The following is a 22,845-nucleotide window of genomic DNA, read 5'->3' as shown; positions in this document are numbered from 1 at the left end:
GAACAGGCGTGACAACAAGATGCTGAATTAGTTATAAACAGAAGCAGGAGGTGTTCTCCTTTAGTGTGATTTAAATTTCCTATTTTCAGTGTTTTTAAATACAGTCCTTTAAATAATAATAATAATAATAATATCAGAAATTAAACTACAGGATGCAGGCTTACTTTTCTCACAAGGGGTCACAGTGAGTGTTATGAGATAATAAGCACAAAATGCACAGTTTTGTTTGGATGGTTTTTTTGGATATTACCTTTGATTTGATTTTTTTATTTTTTTATTTTCCTAAATCATGAGTCAAGAGAAGCAACAGCTACAGTTTTATATGCTTTATATGGTTTTATCCACTTAGAATTGAACCCTATGGTTGCCCATAGGAAGATTTTGTTTGTCCCTTTACAGTTGTATTAATGTTATTAATTTTATATGCTTAGATCCTGTATTTTGAAACTAAAGGCTGTTGAAAAAACAACAACAAAAAACTACAACAACTCTCTCGATGAATCAAACCATTGTTCCAAAAATCTTATGAGAGAAATAAATCAGTTTTGTCTTCCTGCATGAAACATAAACCATTATTTGAATAAACATACCTCTCTGCTAATAACAATATTATTAGCAGAGAGTAAAAATTACAAATGTGGCTTTTTTCTGTTGTGCGTACATGGCGAAGCCATTTGCATTAAAGTTTGGCCATATACTTAAGTGACCACACATGCACATGGATATCCAGATGTGTAAAGTATGGATGTAGAATCCAAACATTACAGACTGAATGCAGTTTAATTCTTTTTTCTTCTCTGAAAAAAAGAAACATTTGTTCTAAAAAACACATCAGGATAAATCATGCGTTCTGTGTGGGTCAGGCCATGAGGTTTCATCCACATCAAGTGCAGTATTGTGTTTAGAAAGTAAGAGCTGTTTCTGAGTGTTTAGCTGAGAACACGCACTCAGGTTATAAACACGCTGACTGTAAATGTCAGAGGTTTCAGACGTGATGCTTTAAGAATCACTGTTGGTGCTTGAGAAAAGACTGAAGATGTCAAACTGTCAGTTTTCTCTCAATTCCAGTTTTAATGAGAAGTTAAGCTAACAGCACACAGGCTGTAGGTTTATATTTACCACACAGATATGAAAGGGATTTAGTTTTTCCCCATTTGTGTAATAATTTTCTTAATGGCTCAAAGAGAGAGAGTCACCATTCAGGGAGGGATCTCAACATTTATGTGATTTCAAAAGTGTTGCGAGCGCTGCATTTAATGTGCTGACAGCCTTCTTCCTCTGTGCGTGCAGGCAGCAGGGTCAGCTGCCGTTGTCCTCTGCAGGCGTCGTTTACCCAGGTGCCCTATCCATGGCGGGGATGCCCTCACCCCAGATGCCCTCAGAGCACTCGAGCATGTCCAGCAGCCCCGAGCCCAACGCCAACCACCACCAGAACCCCAGCATGCCTGGCCTCAAGAGGGAGGAGCCGCGAATCAAGGAGGAGGAGCTCAGGCTAGACGACAGCAATGGCGACGTGTACGACGACTTTGACTACGAGGACGAAGATGGCGACTACGCCAGCGATAACGAGAACCATATCACCCAATAGGACGGCATCAGCACCGCCTGCTTTTTGTGTTTTGTTTTGTTTTTTTGTAAGCCAATCACCGCTGGTTAATCTCACAAAATCCCCACCAATCAGGAAGAAACCTTTCACTTTTGCCAATCGCTTTGGAACCAGTTTCACCCCCCCCCCCCCGACTAACATGGACTCTTCTAATAGAGCCAGATCCACTCCCCTCCCCTTCCTCTCCCCCCGGAGTCCTGGTACCAGCATCTTTTGATCAATCAACCGAAGCACAGGACCTGTCACTCACACTGACTGTTACACACTGACTGGAGGAAGAGACGACCAAGGCAGTTCTGAAGCTCGCTGAGGAATACCCACATAGTACTGCAGGTGTTAGAGTGTAATGCCACGAGTGAAGAGAAAGCAACATGGCTCTCAGAAAGCAACCTTTTAGTCCCGTTTGTTGAAGAAAAACTGAAAAACAGAGGACCTGTCAAAGGCTAACATGACACTTTAAGATGGCGGACCTGTTTATTATCAAGAGACATTTTTAAAAATAAAACAGCTTTTTTTGTTCTTTGGTTCTATACTATTCTCACTCAGGTACACGGTGCCAATAAGTGGCTTGTGAATGTGATTTGTTGTTTTTGTGCTACAAGTTTGAATAATAATAGAAAAAAGAGACTTTTCTTTTTTTCCCCTTTTGTTGTAAAGCACCTGAAAGACATGAGACATTTATTTTTAACAAAAAGATATCTTTTCTTCAACCTCGCAGTGTGCTGTCAGCAATCCCCCCCAATTTTTCTCCCCCTTTGTGTTTTTTTGTGACCGCCCGCTAACCCCCCCTCCCCTCCTTGCATCGCATGGAATCAAATGGGACGGTCCAGCCGGGACTGACCAGCACAAAGTGGACTGTCCCACTTTGAGTGGATTTTCGGTGTGTGGGGAGGGGCGGGTTGCAGCAAAGGGAAGTCTCTCTGGCGTCACGGAGCAGAAACAAAAGCACTGTGTTGCGAGACAATCCACCGGTTTCCTTCTCGCTCCATCCCTCTATCTCGATCTCGTCCAGGGCAAAAAAAACCCACACATCAGTGCGACTTCGATCGAAACATCCCAACAGTGCGAGTGTGTGTCAGTGTGTGTGCTCCACCATTGGACGTTTGCACACGCGCTCGCAAAAAGAAAGCTAATAATACTGCAGAAAGACAGGCAACTAATGCTGCTGCTGTTATTTCCTGTAACACACACACACACACGCACACTGTGTTCTGTCCAGTGTTTTCCTAACCCCCCACCCTCCAATCAACGTTGTCCTGCTGTATTGCAGTGGGCGGAGCTGAGGTGAAGTCAGCCAGTCAGTGTTTCTGTTTGTATTTGAATACTGTATTTTATTATTATTTTTCTTCAAACTGCCTCTAGTCTAATAATATTATTAACAATAATTATAAGGATGGTCAACGTTTCCTAAGTTTAGTAAGTTATGTACAGTATAATTTATTTTTCTCCTCTTTATTGGGTTTTTATGACCATATGAAACAGTCAATGAAGCATTATTCTATTTAGCTGGTAGGTATTTAGATCTAAACAAAAAGTTGTCATTTTACCTTGCTTTGTTTTGCAATTTTATTTTATGTTATTTTATTTTTGATCCCCTCCTATTAATCCTCTGCGGGCGGGTGAGCTGGACTGAAAGACATGGACGCCAGCCTTCGTCCGAACTGAAGACGTAACCCTTTTTATCATGTCCGAACCCATTTCTAAGAAGCACTCAGACTCTGTGCAGTCAGAGAAGAAGAACATGATTTTATATTGTTATTATAATTTTATTTGTAATGATTATCATAATGTATAATGTGAATTTCCTCTTCTTCTTCTTTTTTTTTTTTAAATTTTTACATGTTTTTGGTTTGTCACTTTTTCTGTGAACAGAGACCCGTCCCCGTTTACTAGTTTGGCTGCGTCACGGCGACACAGTGGAACATCTTTGGCATGGATCCACACACGCGCACGCACACACACACACACACACACACACACACACACGTGTGCGCACTGGGGGATGCACCGATGAAATTCTGGGCCAATACCAACACTGATGTTTATAATGTAGCTGACAGCCAATACCAATATTTTTTCAGTGTCTTTCTTTTGTACAAAAATATACTGACCTGTTTGAAAGTCTTTCAGATCTTCATCACACATTTTTTGAACATTCAGAATAAAGGATGTCTTATTTGTTAATATCCCGAAATCAGCAGGATTGAATATCGGCCAATAACGATATTAGGCCGATATATCGGCCATTTTTATATATATATATATGTATATATATATATATATACATATAAATATACATTTTTTTGGGTGGGGGGTATTTATACACCCCCTTTGTCTTTTTTTTTTTTACCAGTGAAGCAATGAAATTGTTTTAAAGAGATACCACCTGACCAGTTTTAGAGTCTTTTATTGGATTTTTTAAAGAATTAATCCAAATAAAACCTATTTGACAATATCTGTCAACGAGGGTCAATATTAGCTGATAATATATTCAACCGATATATCAGTACATCCCAAATGTGCAGATACAACACATACAGGCACATTTCAAATGAAGAGATTATCATGACAACCAAACAAATCCTATGCTGTCCTTTTTGTTTCTTGAAAAAAAAATCCTGTATATAGACATTTTTTTTGTTTTGTTGTTGTTGTTTTTGTTTTTTGTGGTAGCAGTGACTTTTTTTTTAATCATGAGAAAGCAGTGTTTACTGCGATCCACCAAGGCTGTTCCACTGTGTGCGCGTGTGGGTCTGCAGTATCTTCATCAGGAGCCCTTTGCTTTGTTTGAGCTCCACACGATGCTACAGGAGCCATGACTGCTCTTCAGGTGTGCTGTTTTCATGTCACATTCTCGCTTCTAGATGTTTCCTACATGCCACATAACAAGCTTCTGGGTCTTAATTTTGCTGTATAGTCACCCCTGTTATCACACCTTTGTTGAACCCCATGCTGGAAAGAGGGGACTAAATGAATAAGTCCATTTTTTAAAACAGTATCAGGAGGGTGGGTGTTTGGGTGGGGCATTAAGAGATCAGTCATCCCTGCTGGCAAGGTCCGTCCCCATATCAAGACAATGAAAATGATGATGATGATGATATTATTTAAGACAATCAAAGTCATGAGTGGAGCTCAAAACAAAGTGAGAATTATTACTAGTAAACAAAAAAAAAATATCTTACCATCTCAACTTGAAAATTCAAGAAAGATAATTATGTAAATATAACATAGAGTTATAGATTTATATTTTGTTCATAACACAGTGTAATATAAGTTGTATATTTCTTTTTTTTTCTTCCTCTCCCTACTGTCTCTTTTATTGATGTTATCCATGCCACAGAAAAGCAAGAGTCACAGTGCTCGCACAAAAAAAGAAGAAAAATATCAAAGAAATAAAGAAAAACAGGGGGAAAAAAGCCGTGGGCTGCCACCATCTGTTCTAAGTTCACTTTTTTTCAGTATTACTGCCAGACAAGGCTCTAATAAAGACAGCAATGTGTTCAGTAAAAAAAACTTGTCCTGGTCCTGGTCACTTCTTTTCCTCCACACATTCACACGGCTTTACGGTTCCCCACACCAACATACAAATGTACACTGCCACTTTCCCCCCTCTTTTTTAAGGTATAGTGCAGTGAACACACCACAGCATAAACACACGAGCAGACAGACAACTTTTTAAAGTAGTAGTAGTGCTGGTAGTGTCGACGTTTCTTCATTCCTCTTTCTAAAGTGGCTTAATGTGAGCCCATGTGTCGCCAAACGATTCAATCATCTCCATAACAACGTGTTAATTATGCCAAGTCCACCTTCTTGCCCCTCCAATCAGAGGGCCAGCTGGGAGGCGTGGAGAAGAATCATGGCCCACTAGCAACCTGATAACCTAATTAAGCACAACAAGGGAACACGGGGAGACGGGCTGGAGGGGGGGTGTAAGTGATGAAGTGTGTGTGTGTGTGTGTGTGTGTGTGTGTGTGCTAATCATAAAAAGAAGAAGAGTAGCCTATATTCGCAGTGTCCATATAAGCCTCCCCGGCCTGTCAGAGTGCTGGCTGTGCTGCTGTCACCAGTTTTAAAAGTGAAATCTTTAATTGATGCTCGCTTAAGAAGGTTGGGGATGTTCGTGCCTCCACTTCTGAAGGGTTAAAAAACACAAAACCCCACTCAGGGCGCCCATTAAAGCACTGTCCCCCCCCATCTGTGTCCATATGTTAAACCCCCTCCACAGCCCGGCTCGACGCGCTGTGCGTGAAAACAGTTAAATGCACTCCAAGGAGATGATTTTACGTGCTTTGGTAATTACCATAACTACACACACACAGAGACCCTTTTGATGCAATAAAGAGGCAGGATGGGGGAAGATCCACAACTCCTACATTAAGAGGACGACTTCTTTTTTTTCCTTCTGGGCTTTGTGAATTTTTCAGAGGCGGCCTGGAGGTAAAATCTGAGAAAAGGTTTATGTGTGAATAGTTGAGGAGCAGAGAGGGGATTCAGATCCCCCCCCCCCCCCCCCCTTTTTTTTCTTCTTTATTGTCAGCAGTACGTGAGATGCTGGAGGAAGCAAACAGTGGCTATACTTAGATTAAATCACACACACACACCCTAAGGTGTACTGTAGGAGTTTGCTCAGCTTAAACCACATTTATATCTAGCGGGTATTTCCATCACAATAGCTCAGACCAAAGAGGGGAAACTATTACAATGAGCACATATTTACATTTGAATGCCTGCTTATTTTTCTGATTTAATTTGCTCAAAGTTTTTGCGCAGGCCCAGTAGCCCGTGGATCGCTTGAAAAAAATAAAACAACAAAACTTGAATGCGTGAACGAGCACCTGGCGTGACTGTGAGCACGGCCCTCTGCCTGCACTGCCTCGGCTCAAATATACAGCTTTTTTTTTTTCTTCAAACCGTGGGTGTTTGGAAATTGAGTGAAAACGATGTCACATTAATGATTTAAAGTCGGTAATAGGATGTGCTGTGACGCTGAGCCCCCAGCTAAGCTGAGTTTAAGGCTCCGGCGTTAATGTATTCATGAGGAGGAGGATTATACAGAGACAAGAGCAGCTAGAGAGCTGAGTGCAGCACAGCAGCCGGGGCCAACAGGCCTTCTAGATATTATATATAACTCCATTTATACTGCACGATGCAGGAGGTAGGACTGCACACACACACACACATAAAGGGTAAGGCGGGAATTGCTTTTGAAATCATGCAGTGTGAGCCTGGAATTGAATTTGATTGTATTAATGTTGTTTTATTACTTATTAGTTTTTATCGATAAAGCTGGGGAGGATAGCAGCACACTGCTAAATTGCTAATAATTATCGCCGTTGTTGCTATACGTTGAATCTAAAATGAACCTGTTTAAATATAGTTTATTATTTTATTTTAAAAAATGAGAAAAGAAGGGTAAAAACTAGGTCCTTTATTTTGAAAATGCACTGTTATCTCATTGATTCTAGAGGCGAACACAATTTTTAAAAATGCAATTATATATTAATTCTACACTACAACCCAGATCATTACACGATTGCGGGTCTAGTTGTCTGTTTTTTTCCCTCCTCCTTCTTTCATCTTTGATCCTGGCAGAGCAGCTAATCCTCAGTCTAACATACTAATGTCTACACAAACTGCAGCATCATTTACCCCCCCCCAAAATGAAAGCATCATAAAAATGATTTCAGCAAGTACTTAAGCTGCCATTTTCCCCAAATATTTCATCAGTCATGTCTCATTTTGTAAAAGAAAAAAGGGAAAAAATAAGAGAGGGGGGAGAAAAGTGAAATAAGAGAAGAGGCTGTGCGTCTGGCCATTAATATCAGGTGGCTGATGCATTAAGAGTCCATAAAATAATCCCTTATCAGAAAGTGTTTGCACTCAAACCATAAAAACGAAGTCACATGGTGCAGAGATGTAAAATAAAATATAGGCATATGGTATATTCAATATATTTTTTTTAAAAGAAAAAAAATCATTTTGGCACATGGCCACCCAGTCACTTTATTCTCCGTGATTTAAGTGTGAGGAGCTTTGCACGCGGATTAATGTGTGACATTTCACATGTAGAACATATCGCATCATCACATGACAGCCCCGCTCGGTCCTTGTGTCTTTGCATGCAAACATGACAAATTACGTTCAATCACTTGTGTCTGGCATCTGTTCTTTCTTGGGGAGGGAGGGGGGTGAGTCAATGCGAGACGAGCCTTGAGACAAACGGGGTGAGATGGCGGTGGGGGTGTTGATTGGAAAACATGGCCAGTGACCAAGCGGACATTAGCGGTAAATGGCCGGCGTGACCTGTGCGCAACTTCATCCGCTTCCCTCAGTCGGGTCCTCCAACGAGCGGAGTAATCGGCGTGACACGAGGCAAACAAAAACAAAGCGTCGCCGGTGTTTGAGCGACGGGCCTAATGTGACAGATCTGAGAGCGGCGGCGTGTGAGAGACAGACAGGCGTGGCACGCAGGGGAACAGCGAGGCCCAGGGGGCTGATCCCCAGTCGAGGCCGGGAAAACTGGCTTGCCGCCCCTGACACGTCGCCCTTCCGCTTCAGCCGCAGCTCTTACATGAAACGCTCGCCGGCTCAATCCGCCGGCAGCTGGCCTACTTTCAGCCCTCTGTATCCCCGTCGGTGCGTCTCCATCGACATTTGTTTATTTCCATTCATGCATCTGTGCAGAGTGTTCGTCTGTGTGTCTTTCTCAGTGATTTGTGCTCCTTTCTTCTTTCATTCATAAGACTTTGAATGGGCACCGTTATACCCTCCTCTTTAGCCTCTACCCTTCACCTTTGACCTCGTGTGTCCCTGTCGTCCTCCTGCAAATATTTACAAAACATATACAAGTCTTCATTTATATTTCATACGCAGGAAACAGCCGACCTTCACCAAGTTTTTCTTGTTTGTTATCTTTTACTCTAAAAAGGTAAAAAACATGGACGTTTATGTAACAGGTTGATCGAACCATAATGGTGACATAACAAATTAGACAAGTAGAAATGACTGAACTCATCACCATCAGATGCTAACGTGTAGGTGGGCCAATCACATGAGAGCAGCAGAACTTTTCACAGTAAACTTGAAAACAGGATGATTTTTCACCGCGCAGCAGCAGAATCAAAGCGAGATAAAGAAGCCCGTGGGTGCTTTAACGTCAGTCCGTGAAATATGTATATTTTTTTGTGGCATGAAAAAAAACCCTGTAAAACTGTTATTTTCTCTTCCCATCAACACCCTAATGCACACATGCAAATATTATGCTAATGGTATGTTAATTGGTGGAGTAGCTGCAAAGCAGCCCTGCTGTTCAAATGACTGGTGAGAAAATAGGTGGGGTCAGTCGCAAGCTGTAAAAGCAGCTCCAACACAAATAAACAAAACCCTCGGGGATTAACAGAACAAGGGCCAGTGATAAACGGATGAGAAGAGAGACAGGGAATACAACAGGCTGTAAGTGAGGGGGACAGGGGAATCAGCTCGGGGATATGGAAATACGAAGGAGAAGCCGAGGGACGAGGGTAAAGAGGAATAAGAGGAGGACGAGGGGTAAAGAGGGGTTTACCGAGCAGACACGGGGATTAAAAGGAAGACTCGGTGAGGGGAGAAAGAAAGAGGACGAAGGTAAAACAAATAAGTAAAAAAGGCTGAAAGGGAGACATTAAAAGGCGAGGGGATGTAACGGAGGCTGGAAAAAAAAAGTGCTGTGAAAGGAGAAATGAACGCGAGGAGATGGAAGAGCTTGTCAGTCCGAAGGGGGGAAAGTCACCTGAGAAAGATTTAAAGTAAAAGGAACAAAGAACAATTAAAGAGAGAAAAATGTGCTCGGATGGAAACATCACAGGACGACCATGAGGGAGTTTATTTTAGCTGCAGCATCACAACACAGTCGAGCTTCAAAAGTCATTTATCTTTCATGACTTCATGTATGTATAAATCACTTTGAGTATTTAAGTACGTTGTGTGAAATGTACTGGTTGCCTTGCAGCTTTGGGTTTCCCAAAGACAAACATGTAATAATAGAGTCATTATTAGGTACACTTAAACTTAATATGATTCACATACAGGGGGGAAAAGGAAGAGTGCACATCAGGCTGGATGAAACTTTTTTCTTCTTTTTCTTTTAGATAAAAAATCAACTGCGTTTCTCCCCCAAGCATCCTCGACATAGTGCTGGATGGAAGGCAATCACTCCTTCTCACTCTCAAGGTAGCGCAGACTCAGGCTGTAACTATGTTTCATCAGGCAGTCGTGCTCAGAGGTCACACAGAGGTCACGCGGGCCTTTCTTCACTGCTCTGCCTGACGTCAGATGCTGGCATCACGGTTTCACGACTGAACCGGTTGCTCTGCATCAAAGACGCCCTCTTTTCTTTCTCACATGCTGAAACGAGGGTGAGCGTGTGGGAGTGCAGCGTGCAGCATGTGTCCAGAAGGTGACACTGCACCCACAGGTATGATTAATTAAGTGCGCAGTAAACCGTGGTAAAACGGCTCATCGTTTAACTTATGGCTTCATTATGTAAATGTACTGCTCTCATATAGCGCTTGGCTGCGTTATCAGCAAAGCAGTAAGGCAGCAACGCTTTACACTTTCCTCTGCTTCACACACACAGTCACACGCTGGAGCTGGAAGAGCCGCCGCGCAGGTTCACTGTTTTGCTCAGACCCGACTCTCCTTATGTTTGTAGCTTAAAGTAAAAATAATCGTTTATAGAAAGTGCCAGACTCGACGAGAGATCACGTCCTTTGTCTGTCAGCATGTTTGCAGCGCTGAGTGTTTCATTGGTTATGTTTATGACAAATGATTGTGGTGACTGATTCCCAGTTTCTCTCCTCACTGTCCCAATCTCGGGCTTTTACTGGGAAGCTTGGGTGGCAACATTTGGGACTGAAACATGAAGCGACAGTGCAGTTCCACTAATGGCCACTGGAGGCTGACTCCAAAAGTTTATTGAGCCATCTTTGACAAATAGAAAGCAGCTGAACTTCTGTTTAACTCGCTTGTTTTAATTGTTTTGAAGCTCACAGTTAGGCAGTGTTAGCAGGCGTGGCTTGTTTGGCTGACAGGCGTGTTCAGGATTAATAAACAGTGTGAGAACAATATATGCATATATGTATCAGCGCAGAGGTGCAAAGTAAAGTAAGACATACAAGTACAAGTACATTAAACATATACTTTACCAATATATGTACTAAGTTACATCCCACCATTGGTCCGTGCTCTCATAATAATTAACAGTGTTCTGTCCCAGTGGTTGTGGTGGTTGTAGTGGTGGTGGAGCACTCCTCCCTCTATGATCACTTCCAGCTTGATGATGGCAACAGCCGAATGCGGAAGTTAAGGCCTCGGAACAACAGTCCACTGACTAGTGTGTGATGTCATGGTGGATGTGTGCATCTTCTATATACAGTCTGATATTAATGTAATGCGAGCAGTTTTGATCCTAAAGCAACCAAATGTAGATTCAACCAAAAAGTTTGTGAAAAGGTTTTATTGTCAAATGTTAGTAAAGTGCAATAATACTATATTATATAGCATGTAAAAAAAAAAAGAAAAAAATTAAGGATGATTAAAAAACACTTATTAGAGCAATCATGAAGGCGTCTTCCTGCCAGGGAACGTACTCCCCATACACCATGTTGCAATGAATAATTGTTTGGAGAATTGAGAGTTATAAAAACATTGCCGTGCGCACCCTAAATAAATAAGGCACCCTATCGTTTTCTTAGGAGTCTGTCAGGGGCTTTATAACACCAGGCCTCAAGTGCCTCTGGTCTTTTCCTGTGTTTGGTGTAATGTGTAAGAGCTCAGCGGGCCCTGGCAGGAACAACACTATTTGGAAACTGTCAGTGTCCGCTCTGTGCCAACCAGCCACAAGATACACCCCCCACCCCCCTCTTTTACTGAAAAACATCCCCTCTGGAGCCCCAATGGCTGCCAGTTTCTCAGACAGCCCACCGCTGACCCCTTCAGGCCAGGAAACTGTCGTCCAGCCAAGGAGCCAAAGAGCCCAGGGGCCTCGATTTCTTTCCTTTTTTCCCCCCTCCCGACTCTAAGATGGCTCTGCTGGCTGCTCGCTCAGGCCTGGGAAAGGAGGGTGGAGAGACACGGGGAGAGAGCAGCGAAGACAGAGAGAGAGACGGAGAGAAAGTGCTCAAGTTTGCATTTTTAATTTGATCGCCCCGTCACTTCACTTTGCTCCAAGATTTAAAAAGCCCACTTATTCCTCCTCATCTTCCTCTGGACTTTTTTCTAAAATGACAAGGATTTCCCCAGAACTCATGTTCTCCAGATGGCAGGACGGAAGCCACGAGCCATGCAGCAGACAGCCATGTGTCCTGACAGTTGACTTTGAGTCAGAGTTGCGATCAATTTGATTTGTTTGTTTGTTTTAACTAAAGGTCGAACGAGGTCGCACGAAAACCCGCCTCCCCCCAAAAAACAAGTGCCCTCTTGATTGTCGTCATTTATTTGTCCTCCTCTGGGTTTTGCGTCCTCTCTCATCGGGCCCCAAATATGAGCGGTTGGCTCCGTCTCTCTGCCTCTGGGTCCTGTGTGGAAGATTTTTTTTTCTCCTCTCTATTGGGACAAATCCAGGACAATCCAGCCACAGTATGGTTGAGAGTAAAACGAGGGAAAAGAGAGGCAGGAAGAGACGTGACAGCGGAGGGATTGCGGGTTTAAAGTTTCAACTTTGGACAGCTGTTGTATCATCAGAGGGTCAGAGGGATTTCCTGGATGGAGGTGTCTTAATGGCTTGGTGTTAATATGTATTCATAGACAACCCATTAACGGCCTTCGCTAACACACCACCTCCTCTTCCTCCGTCCCTTCCATAATGGCCCTGGCTCGGCCTGCTGGTCTGCATGTAGCGGATATAGCGTGGATTTATTCTGATGTTCCCGGGGATTACACCCTCAGTGAGCTGTGTATTATGAGTAGATTTAGAGGCATAACTCCTGAAGATAAGGGGGGGATTGGGACGATTGTTTAAACGGCTTGCGTTAGCCATCATCGCAGGGCTAGCAGCGCGTGCTCGTGTGCGCGTGTGAGTATGTGTGAGAGAAAGAGAAAGATTCAGGACAATGAAATGTTCACGGCATTGATATTCATTGAAATTCCAAACTGTCTCGTTCACAATACGAAACACTATTCTGAAAATGCTTTAAACGAATTCAAATGAATGCTTTATGTAACCGAAATGCTTTCTGGATAATGAAAAGCTTTTGGTTGCATTAATCAAATGGGAAATTCCAACGATTATGCACAATCACTGCAATTTATTTTCACCTCATCGGTTTCGGTCCAACTATTTTATAAAAGAAAAGTGATTACAAAATAATAGATAGTATAATAAATAATATAAAAAGCAAAACTGTGCTTCTTTTAGATGAAAAATAAGTACTTTGAAAGACTAATCATGTTTTCTCACTGAATCTGTGGGACTTTAGTGTTTCTGATAATTGAGATGGAATTTCAATAAAAGCAAATGAAAATTCGAGTGCAACCCTACCTGACCCGTGTCTCTATGAATCCAAGTCGTCTTTACCTTCAAGAGACATGCAACAAAAGCGTTTGATGATTGTGAATTGCGCCAGAAAGCTAAAATGACTGCAAACCCACAGCGAAGCGTGCAGCCCTTCCCTCGTGTCCCGTCGGGCCCCCGGACATAAATCTGAGGCTTCGGCACGCCGCTTGTTCGACAGATGTGTGACTTCTGGTATTGCGGTCTGTGGCTGAGCCGCCCTGTGGTGAGGCTCTTTTACGAGGCCTGGGGGACGAGCGGGCGACCACACCGACCGCAAAACACAGCTCCGTAAACACTTTTCAGGAAGAGCTCCCAGAGCCGAGGGCTGCAGGCCTTCGAGCAACCACGCTGACAACAATGAAGCTTAAAGCTGATAAAGAACACGTCCTGCTTTATGCGCCGATATCAAGGTCTGCTCCTAAAACAGGCGTTAAAACACCAACATCAGCATCACCAACAACATGTCCACACACAGTATCTGAACTTTTGACTTTATATTGTCAGTAATGATTCAATAGTTCTCTGTGGTGAGCGAGCAGCCAGGTGGATCTGAGTTTTTTCACTGAAAATAAAAAGAACGCGAGCTCTAAATTCACGAGCAGGTCTGGCCATCAGTAACCTGATTCTGTGTAAAGCATATATTTAACAGTCTGTGTATATCTGTGTATATGCTGCAGCGGGTGCATTAAAGTTGGACCAGCACAAATTAGTGGAGCTTTCTGGGGGTGGGGGCAATTTTCAAATGTAATTACCCAGAAACTACAAACTATGATGTGAAAGAATTGCATTTCCACTGTGAGCAAAAATACCACAAGAGAAGCATAATTTGCTTGATTTGTCCTTTGCTTATACATATACATAAAAGTGTGGATGACCACAACGAGATGGACACGTCTTTTCTCGTCACTGACGTGGTCGAAACCAAGTTTAACCAAATGTTTTCTGATTTGCCGTCACGGCTTTTTCCCGCTCAAGGAGCTCGTTCTGCTCTACAGAGACGAGCCGAAGAGAAAGAACAGTTTGATCAGCAGGTGCATATTTTTTGTTTATAACACGACTGGAAATAACAGCGATTTCCGTCAAACGCGCCGAGCTCACTGCATCCACCGCGCCGCGGCGAAAAACGACGCCGCTGATGTGCCCCCGCCCCCACAGGTGAAGCACATCTGAAATGTGGCCTTCTAAATGATTCTCAGGCAAACACGCAGGGGAGCAAAAAGCACAACAACTACAAAAAAAAATAAACAAAACTGAAATTAAAAAATAAGCAGGCCCTGGATAATAACGTGAGGGCTTCATTTACATTTTGGAGATTATGGACCAAATTATCAGATATGAATGTTTGCCTGATCAAGACCTGTATTTTAAAGTGGGGCGTTAATATGGCTAAATAAATAAATGCATCTGTTTGAAAGTGATCAGTTTTTACATCACGGCTCTGCAGTATATCCCAAATGATCCGTTTATAATGTCTCGAGTTAAAGGTGTGCATCATCTTTCAGAGAAATCATTTTTACATTAATCCAGAGAAATTAAGCGCAGAATAAAAAAACAAACAATAAAAATAAATTGTTATTTCATTTCATTGTTGTGTAAAATCTTCATATATCCAGCACGATTTATTTTTATTTTTAAGAGGAAGCTTCCTTCGATGAATCACTCAAAACGTACCTTTGGAAATCGAGCGCTTCCATCTGTTTAAACTTTGCAGCATTTACAAATGGCGGCTCGTTAGAAGGTGAGAGTTAAATCTGCTTCTCTTTCTTTTTTTTTTCTGGACTAAAATGTCACTGGCGTACAGTAACAGTGGAACTATTTTTCATTCTTGCCAATCAGCCGGTCTTGAAATGAAGCGGCGGTCCAGCAAGCTCTTTCCCTGCAGCACTGTGCCAAGCTGTCAATTTACAGACACAAGTACGTCGGCTCTAAAGTGTTCCAATAAATAAGCATTACTGAGCAAGAGGACAGCTCTGTGTGTGTGTGTGTGTGTGTGTGTGTGTGTGTGTGTGTGTGTGTGTGTGTGTGTGTGTGTGTGTGTGTGTGTGCCCGTTACATGTGCGTTGCCAGATTTACAGCCTACATTCAGACGGCGACAGACAGACATTATGTAGCTGTGTCACAGACACACACACACACACACACAGAGGAGGAGGGCGAGGGGGGGGGAGGAAGAGCTGGGAGGGAACGGACGTCTCTGCTTGTAATTCAGCTTATGGATTATGTTCTGTTTAAATGACATCTCTTCAGCTCTGCAAAAACAACTTTAATACCCCCCCCTCCACACCAAAGAAACATATTTCATCAAAGTTCCTCTAAAAATAAACGTGGTCACAATGAGCATGCTCAGAGGCCCCGGAGAAACTGACCTGGACGCGGACCAGCAGACAGGAAGTGGACAAATCCTCTCTAGCCAGAGGAGGTCAGAGGTTAACGTCATGGTTTTGGTGTTGTTGAGAAAAAGTTGATTTTTTAACAAATGAAAAAAAAGTCAAATTTTTATTTTAGTGTTTATCTTTTTATGTGACAATTGTTTGCTTTAAACGGCGCTCTTTCTTTCTTTTCTTTTTTCTCTCAAAGCAGATAGGCACAGTCTCTGAAATGCCCCAGACGGGTGTAATTGGTGTGTAGGGGACGGTTGCCACAAATAACTGTAATTACCAGAAATGACTTGTTGCATGAAAACAGTCACCCGCGTCATTTTCTGTTTGAATGCGGCGGTCAGATGTCGGTGGAACTTTGAGTAACAGCACTTTGCAACTCATTTTTAACACATTAAAGCTCATTGTTTTCAGGCGCGCCGCGGCTCCCGCTGAACTCTCCGCGCGCTGGTGTGAAATGAACTTGTGAGTGTTTTCCGCCACGGCAAAAAGCTGGCAGAGCAGGAGAGGTCAGCGGCCGCCTTTGGATAATGATAATGTGAGACGCGCCATTATTGTCGCACGTACTACGCGCGCGCTCGACAAACACAGAGCCTTCATTGTTCTGGTTGTGCCCTTTGAAGTCCTCAGATATCATGAAGCATTTACAATCTAACTACGTGCGTTTCCTCTTTTCTCCCCACTTCCAATCCCAGCTGCAAGTTGAACGGGGGGGGGGGGGGTTGGACACACACTCACACATGCAAAACCAACAACAACCAGTAAATCATGAAGATGAGACGGTGCGGAGAGAGAAACAAACGCAGCGATGCAGTGATGTGGGGGAAGAGGAGGAGGATGAGTGTTGACAGTTGGTATGTTTGCCACTCTGTGGGTCATTAAGAGAGACATACCCTCGCTGCCCGTGCTCTGCTCCGGGGTGCTGATCTCGACCCTCCGGAGGAGCTTGAACAAGGACCAAGACTCATCATCCAGGCCCCCCTGCTCAGCAAACAGGGTGGATGACTTTGATCAGGGATATGAAGCCTCTGGACAAACCCCCCAAACTCCAAGGGTGCGCAGAGCTGCGTGGAGAGACCTGGAGGTGGGTTTTTTTTGTGTGTCAGGATTTGAAATTATGTGCAAAATAAAAAAGCAACTCCAGGCTGCGGGGGCCTCTCTAACCATGTCTGTCTTCTTGTTAAATAAATCTAAAACTGTCTTCTCACCAAGAGCCATAAAGACACATTAAATCAAAGACAAACTCTCACTCGGAGGGAACAAATTAGTAAAAGGCAATCTGGGGAACAAGCTGTAAGTGTTGTGTGTGTGTGTGTGTGTGTGTGTGTGCGTTAGGACAACTGCTCCTGCGTGCGAACGCGTGTGTCTGCTGTTGCTGCTCAAACAGTTCGAGGTGAGACAGTTTTATTTGTGTGTGTCAGTGTAACAAGAACATAATCTATAGGAGGGTGCAAGGTGTGTGTGTGTCTGTGGACGTGGGCGGGCGATGGCTTGTGCCTCGAGTTTTTTGCGCGTGTGTGTGTTTTTTTCTTCTTCTGTGAATGCTAAGAAGGGAGAAGGAACGAAAACACACTTAAAGAAAATATGTGCATGCGCGCGTGTGCGAGGGGAGGAACGTGAGTGTCCCCGATTTCTGCACGGTGCCCCCCCCCTTCTTTCCAACCCTCTGCAAATCTCAGCGGTGGCAGGAGCAGCAGTGGCGGCGGCGGCGGCTGTGGTGACATTTGGGAGCAATTTTGAAGTGCGCCCGCAAAGGTTGTCAAGGGATTAATCTCATCTCACGCTGGGGCGCAGAAAAAAACAGCTTCCTCCAAGAATTAAACACAATTTACCCATCAAGACAAGTCTTTCAGGATGGGAGACAAGCATAAATAATATCTCCTCGGTCCAGATTCGCTAATTTACAAGCTTAGCATCTCCAAATGTTATTAAGCGGGAATGACGAGGTTACCAGAAGGCGCTGTAGGGAATGATTTGTTATCCGGGCAAGCAGCAGCTGCAGCAAAAAAAAAGAAAAAAGCGCACGCTGGAATGCTTGGATAGAAAGAGAGACATACCTGACACCCACTGCCTCACCCCTCCTTCCCTTCTTTTCCCTCCATTCCCTCCCGCCCCTCCACTGCCACTACGACACCCGGGACTGCACACACCTCAGGCTGGCAGATAGTGAACTTGGCACCTCTCGAGCTAATGTTCTTTTCCACTCCTCTCATTCTCATTTGCTTTCACTCTCCCCTTTCTCCCTCCCTCTCTCCCTCTCTTATTGCCATTTATTTTCTCTGTTTTCCCTCGGTCCCTCTCCCCTCTGTATCACTCTTTCTCTCCCACTTGCTCTTGAGGCTCGAAACATCAAATAGAACATTTGGGCAACCGTTGTCATCTTGGCAAGTGTTGAAGTAGCTCTCGTCTGCAATGGAAAAAAAAGGAGAGAGAGAGGGAGCAGGAAGTTAGTTTTTTAAGATATTCAGCTGCTCTCGACATATCATTCAATACAGATGTCTCTGTGTCTCATCCAAAAATATGTTCGCCTCCTCTAAAGATCTATATCAGCGTCTCTGCTCGGTCACCGTCAATCACAGGCCGCCTGAGTTCTCTGGCCAAGTTTAGCAGAATTTTCTGCGATTAACTTTGTAAATAACCAGGTGCCTGCTGAATTTGGATGCCGCACCTTGTCTAAGCTGACAACGAGCTAACACCCTCGATCTGACGTCGCACGAGATGGATCGTTCCGTGTGCACCTTTGTGCGTGCGAGTAGGTGTGCGTGTCTGAATGTGTGTGTTTGCCTGTTTAAGGGAGAGTATTTTTGATCTGTGCTGGCTGTTTATCTTCCTGAAACAGGAGTCTCCCGTCACTCCAGACCCTTTCTGATCCTGACAGATGAGTTCAAACCCCAGCCTGCAGCCTCCGAGGGGGGAAGAGACAGAGGAGAGGAGAGAGAGAAAAGAAAGAAAGGAGGGAGGTGGTGGGGTATGAGAAAGAAACAGATGGCTATAGGAAAAGAGGACTAGGAGCGAAAGTGAGCGCAAGAAAGAAACGCACAGAGGTAGGAGAAAGAGAAGAAGACGGACAAAAAGGGAGAGGAGTGGAGGAGAAACGAGAGGGCGCTTAGCTTCACCTGCCAATCTGTGTTAGCGAGGATGAGCCAGAGTTCCCTGCTTCTGGAAGCTTAGTGTCAAAGGTGGGACTGCAGGGCTCTGTCTGACGTGTGTGTGTATAATATACGTGCGTGGGTATGTGTCGTCGTGCCCAGTAGGGGTTCCCCCACATGTTCCCACTTCTCGCCTCTCACATCACTTCTCCAGCTTGCTGTCACTCAGAGGTTAAGGAGTGGAGCGATGGCTGTATGTGTGTGTGTGTGTGGATAGTGGTGTGGATGGGTGAGGTGGCAGGCTGAAGCAACCAAAACAGATGATCCTGATGTCTGCCAGACTAAGTGGATGATACATTGGTGTCTTGTTTAAACATTATTTCTTCTCTTTTCAGTTGATCTAAATTTACAACATTTTCTGTTTCACGCTGTCTGGAGAAAAATGTACTCTGGTATTAAAAAAAGTCGAAACTATAAAAGAACACACAGAGCGAGAAGGAAAGGAAACTTGACTAACTTCACCTGTAGCAACATATCTGAATCACATCTAACAACATAGTAACTAGACTGCACATATAAATCATCCAATGTAGGATAGAAACGTAAAATAACAATAAAATAAGAGGTTTCTGATGGTCCACATGTTTAATATTACCACAATATTTCCTATGTTTTTGTGATCATATTATTTGATGGTGTAAATAATCTAATGTATTAAAGATTTATATTGTTTGTCGTATTAACATACACGAAAAATTGCACTACATTACACAGGGATTCAAAAAAAGTCAACATATTTATAAGCACCTTTGAAAACAACACAGGTTGGCCAAAGTGCTGTACAACTAAATGGAACAAGATAGAGCAGGAAAATATAGCAAAATAAAAGACAAAACAAGAAAACAAAGGAAGTGTCAAAAATCAGTCACATTTAAATAATAGGCAGCAAAGATTTGTTTTGAAGCAGCTTTGAAGATGTCAAGTGTCAGAGGTCCTAATTTAAAGAGGCAGTCTTTTCTGGGCTTTAAAAATCTTCTTTTTTTTGGTACCGGTACTGGTTTTATTTTGTTGTATTTATCCGCGACACCTTAAAGTCCATGAAAATATTGTCGGACATACAGGGAGTGCAGAATTATTAGGCAAATGAGTATTTTGTCCACATCATCCTCTTCATGCATGTTGTCTTACTCCAAGCTGTATAGGCTCGAAAGCCTACTACCAATTAAGCATATTAGGTGATGTGTATCTCTGTAATGAGAAGGGGTGTGGTCTAATGACATCAACACCCTATATCAGGTGTGCATAATTATTAGGCAATGTCCTTTCCTTTGGCAAAATGGGTCAAAAGAAGGACTTGACAGGCTCAGAAAAGTCAAAAATAGTGAGATATCTTGCAGAGGGATGCAGCAGTCTCAAAATTGCAAAGCTTCTGAAGCGTGATCATCGAACAATCAAGCGTTTCATTCAAAATAGTCAACAGGGTCACAAGAAGCGTGTGGAAAAACCAAGGCGCAAAATAACTGCCCACGAACTGAGAAAAGTCAAGCGTGCAGCTGCCAAGATGCCACTTGCCACCAGTTTGGCCATAATTCAGAGCTGCAACATCACTGGAGTGCCCAAGAGCACAAGGTGTGCAATACTCAGAGACATGGCCAAGGTAAGAAAGGCTGAAAGACGACCACCACTGAACAAGACACACAAGCTGAAACGTCAAGACTGGGCCAAGAAATATCTCAAGACTGGTTTTTCTAAGGTTTTATGGACTGATGAAATGAGAGTGAGTCTTGATGGGCCCGTGGCTGGATTGGTAAAGGGCAGAGAGCTCCAGTCCGACGCCAGTAAGGTGGAGGTGGAGTACTGGTTTGGGCTGGTATCATCAAAGATGAGCTTGTGGGGCCTTTTCGGGTTGAGGATGGAGTCAAGCTCAACTCCCAGTCCTACTGCCAGTTTCTGGAAGACACCTTCTTCAAGCAGTGGTACAGGAAGAAGTCTGCATCCTTCAAGAAAAACATGATTTTCATGCAGGACAATGCTCCATCACACGCGTCCAAGTACTCCACAGCGTGGCTGGCAAGAAAGGGTATAAAAGAGAAAAACTAATGACTTGGCCTCCTTGTTCACCTGATCTGAACCCCATTGAGAACCTGTGGTCCATCATCAAATGTGAGATTTACAAGGAGGGAAAACAGTACACCTCTCTGAACAGTGTCTGGGAGGCTGTGGTTGCTGCTGCACGCAATGTTGATGGTGAACAGATCAAAACACTGACAGAATCCATGGATGGCAGGCTTTTGAGTGTCCTTGCAAAGAAAGGTGGCTATATTGGTGGCTGATTTGTTTTTGTTTTGTTTTTGAATGTCAGAAATGTATATTTGTGAATGTGGAGATGTTATATTGGTTTCACTGGTAAGAATAAATAATTGAAATGGGTATATATTTGTTTTTTGTTAAGTTGCCTAATAATTCTGCACAGTAATAGTCACCTGCACACACAGATATCCCCCTAAAATAGCTAAAACTAAAAACAAACTAAAAACTACTTCCAAAAACATGGTTGTTGTTCAATAATAAAATTATTCCTCAAAAATACAACTTGCCTAATAATTCTGCACTCCCTGTAATCCGGTCCGTGGCACAAAAAAGGTTGGGGACCGCTGCTTTAGTCTGCTTCTTGGAAAACCAGAGGCTAGCCTTAAAAATCCATTGGGAATGTGCATAGTGACTTGAAAACCCCCCCAATAAAGTCTTAAAATCAATTTTAAAACATACTGGAAGCCAAAGAAGCTAAAACAGGGGAAATAAGATCTCCTTTTACATGCGCCTGTCAAGAGCCGAACTGCCGCATTCTGTAAAGGTTGCAGACAAGAAAGTAGAATCTGACTGATTCCAAAATAAAGGCTATTGCAATAGTCAAGCCTAGATGAAATAAAGGTATGAAATACTTTCTCAAAGTTAGCAGATGAAAGAACATTTTCACGCTTCACAAGGGCCCTCAGCTGAAGGAACCTGGTTTTAACAACAGAGGTTATTTTTTATCTCAAATGTGAAACAGTTCTCAAGATTTAAAATGATTTAAAAGTTCAGTGCAAACCAAGATTTTATGGTGGCAAGACAGTCCGGCAACACTTTTAAAGAGGTTGTAGTATTCTTTTTAAGAGGAAAGTACATCTGAGAATCATTGGCATAAAGTAAAAATGAGATCATTTATTTTTTGAAAACTGAAGCTAACAGGAGCATGTAGAGATAAAAGAGCAGTGCGCTGAGGATAGGTCCTTGAGGAACTCCACATGTAACAGGAGCTGATGTTGATGAAAAGCCACCCAGCCTGTATCAAACACAGCACTCGGGTCTAATAGCACAATAATGGGAGAGTTACCTGAGTCTGCAATTAATAAAAGATCCTTAAAAACTAAAAGGTACCTTTTGCTGTGCTATGATGTGCTTCGAAACTAGACTGAAAGATTTCAGTAACACCATTTGATTCTAGAAATCCCTGGAGCTAGACAATTTTCTCTAGCACCTTGGACAGAAAAGGGAGTTTAGACTGTCAGATCATGATTACATTTTTTGAGAGTGTCAGAAGACAGGCGTTAATAATGGATAGCACGCTAGGCCCAATGGAGTCAAAGACTCTAGCAGGAGAAGTGATCTGAGACCTGAGAGCAGCAACCTTATCACCAAAAAACTGTAAAATGTTTTCCCAAATAGCCAGAGACTCTGGAATGTGTGTCATGGGTGAAGGATCGATAAACAAAACTCTGAAACAGATGACATTTTATCAACGCGAGATAGGGGCATGGTTTAAAGGGGGCCCTGGGGTACTGCCCCAAGATTATGTTGTTGAAGGAGGAAATAATTTGGGGGTGAGAGTAGAGGTGTCTGGGTCACATGTTATATAAACAAAATGATACATTTTGGGCAAGATTTACCAAATGTCAAAATAACATGTTTAAGGCAATTATCCAAATAGTGCTGATAGGTGTGTTTAGTTTTAGGGATGATTTTAAAAAGTTGGGCTGTTTTCTAAATACAGGAGCAGTCACTTTATTTCAGTATTTTTCAATGACTAAATATTGACACAATTAGCAGCAGATTGCGTGTCACAATGTTAGTAAATGCCATAAGCAACAGGGTCAGTCACAAAAGTCTCTGAGTTCCCACCTCTGACATGCCATCTTGTTACTGTGATTTTTTTGCAAATACAGACAGTACACTTTTTACACCAAAATCCAGTTTGTGCTG

General features: G+C 43.0%; 1 protein-coding gene across 1 annotated transcript in view; it reads left to right on the top strand.

The window, feature by feature from the left end:
- The window catches only part of sox5 (SRY-box transcription factor 5), a 115,459-nt gene extending 113,871 nt beyond the window's left edge, over positions 1-1,588 (top strand). The window contains exon 15 of the mRNA XM_085376693.1: positions 1,291-1,588. Within this exon, the coding sequence (XP_085232819.1) occupies positions 1,291-1,588 (298 nt within the window). The remainder of the gene's footprint in view (positions 1-1,290) is intronic.
- Positions 1,589-22,845: the final 21,257 nt, after the last annotated feature.

Source organism: Diplotaxodon limnothrissa, linkage group LG17, assembly GCF_057381915.1.
Source record: "Diplotaxodon limnothrissa isolate DT_005_m linkage group LG17, D_limnothrissa_male_GT1.1, whole genome shotgun sequence".
Classification (NCBI taxonomy): Eukaryota; Metazoa; Chordata; class Actinopteri; order Cichliformes; family Cichlidae; genus Diplotaxodon; species Diplotaxodon limnothrissa.
This window is presented reverse-complemented; position numbering and strand designations above follow the sequence as displayed.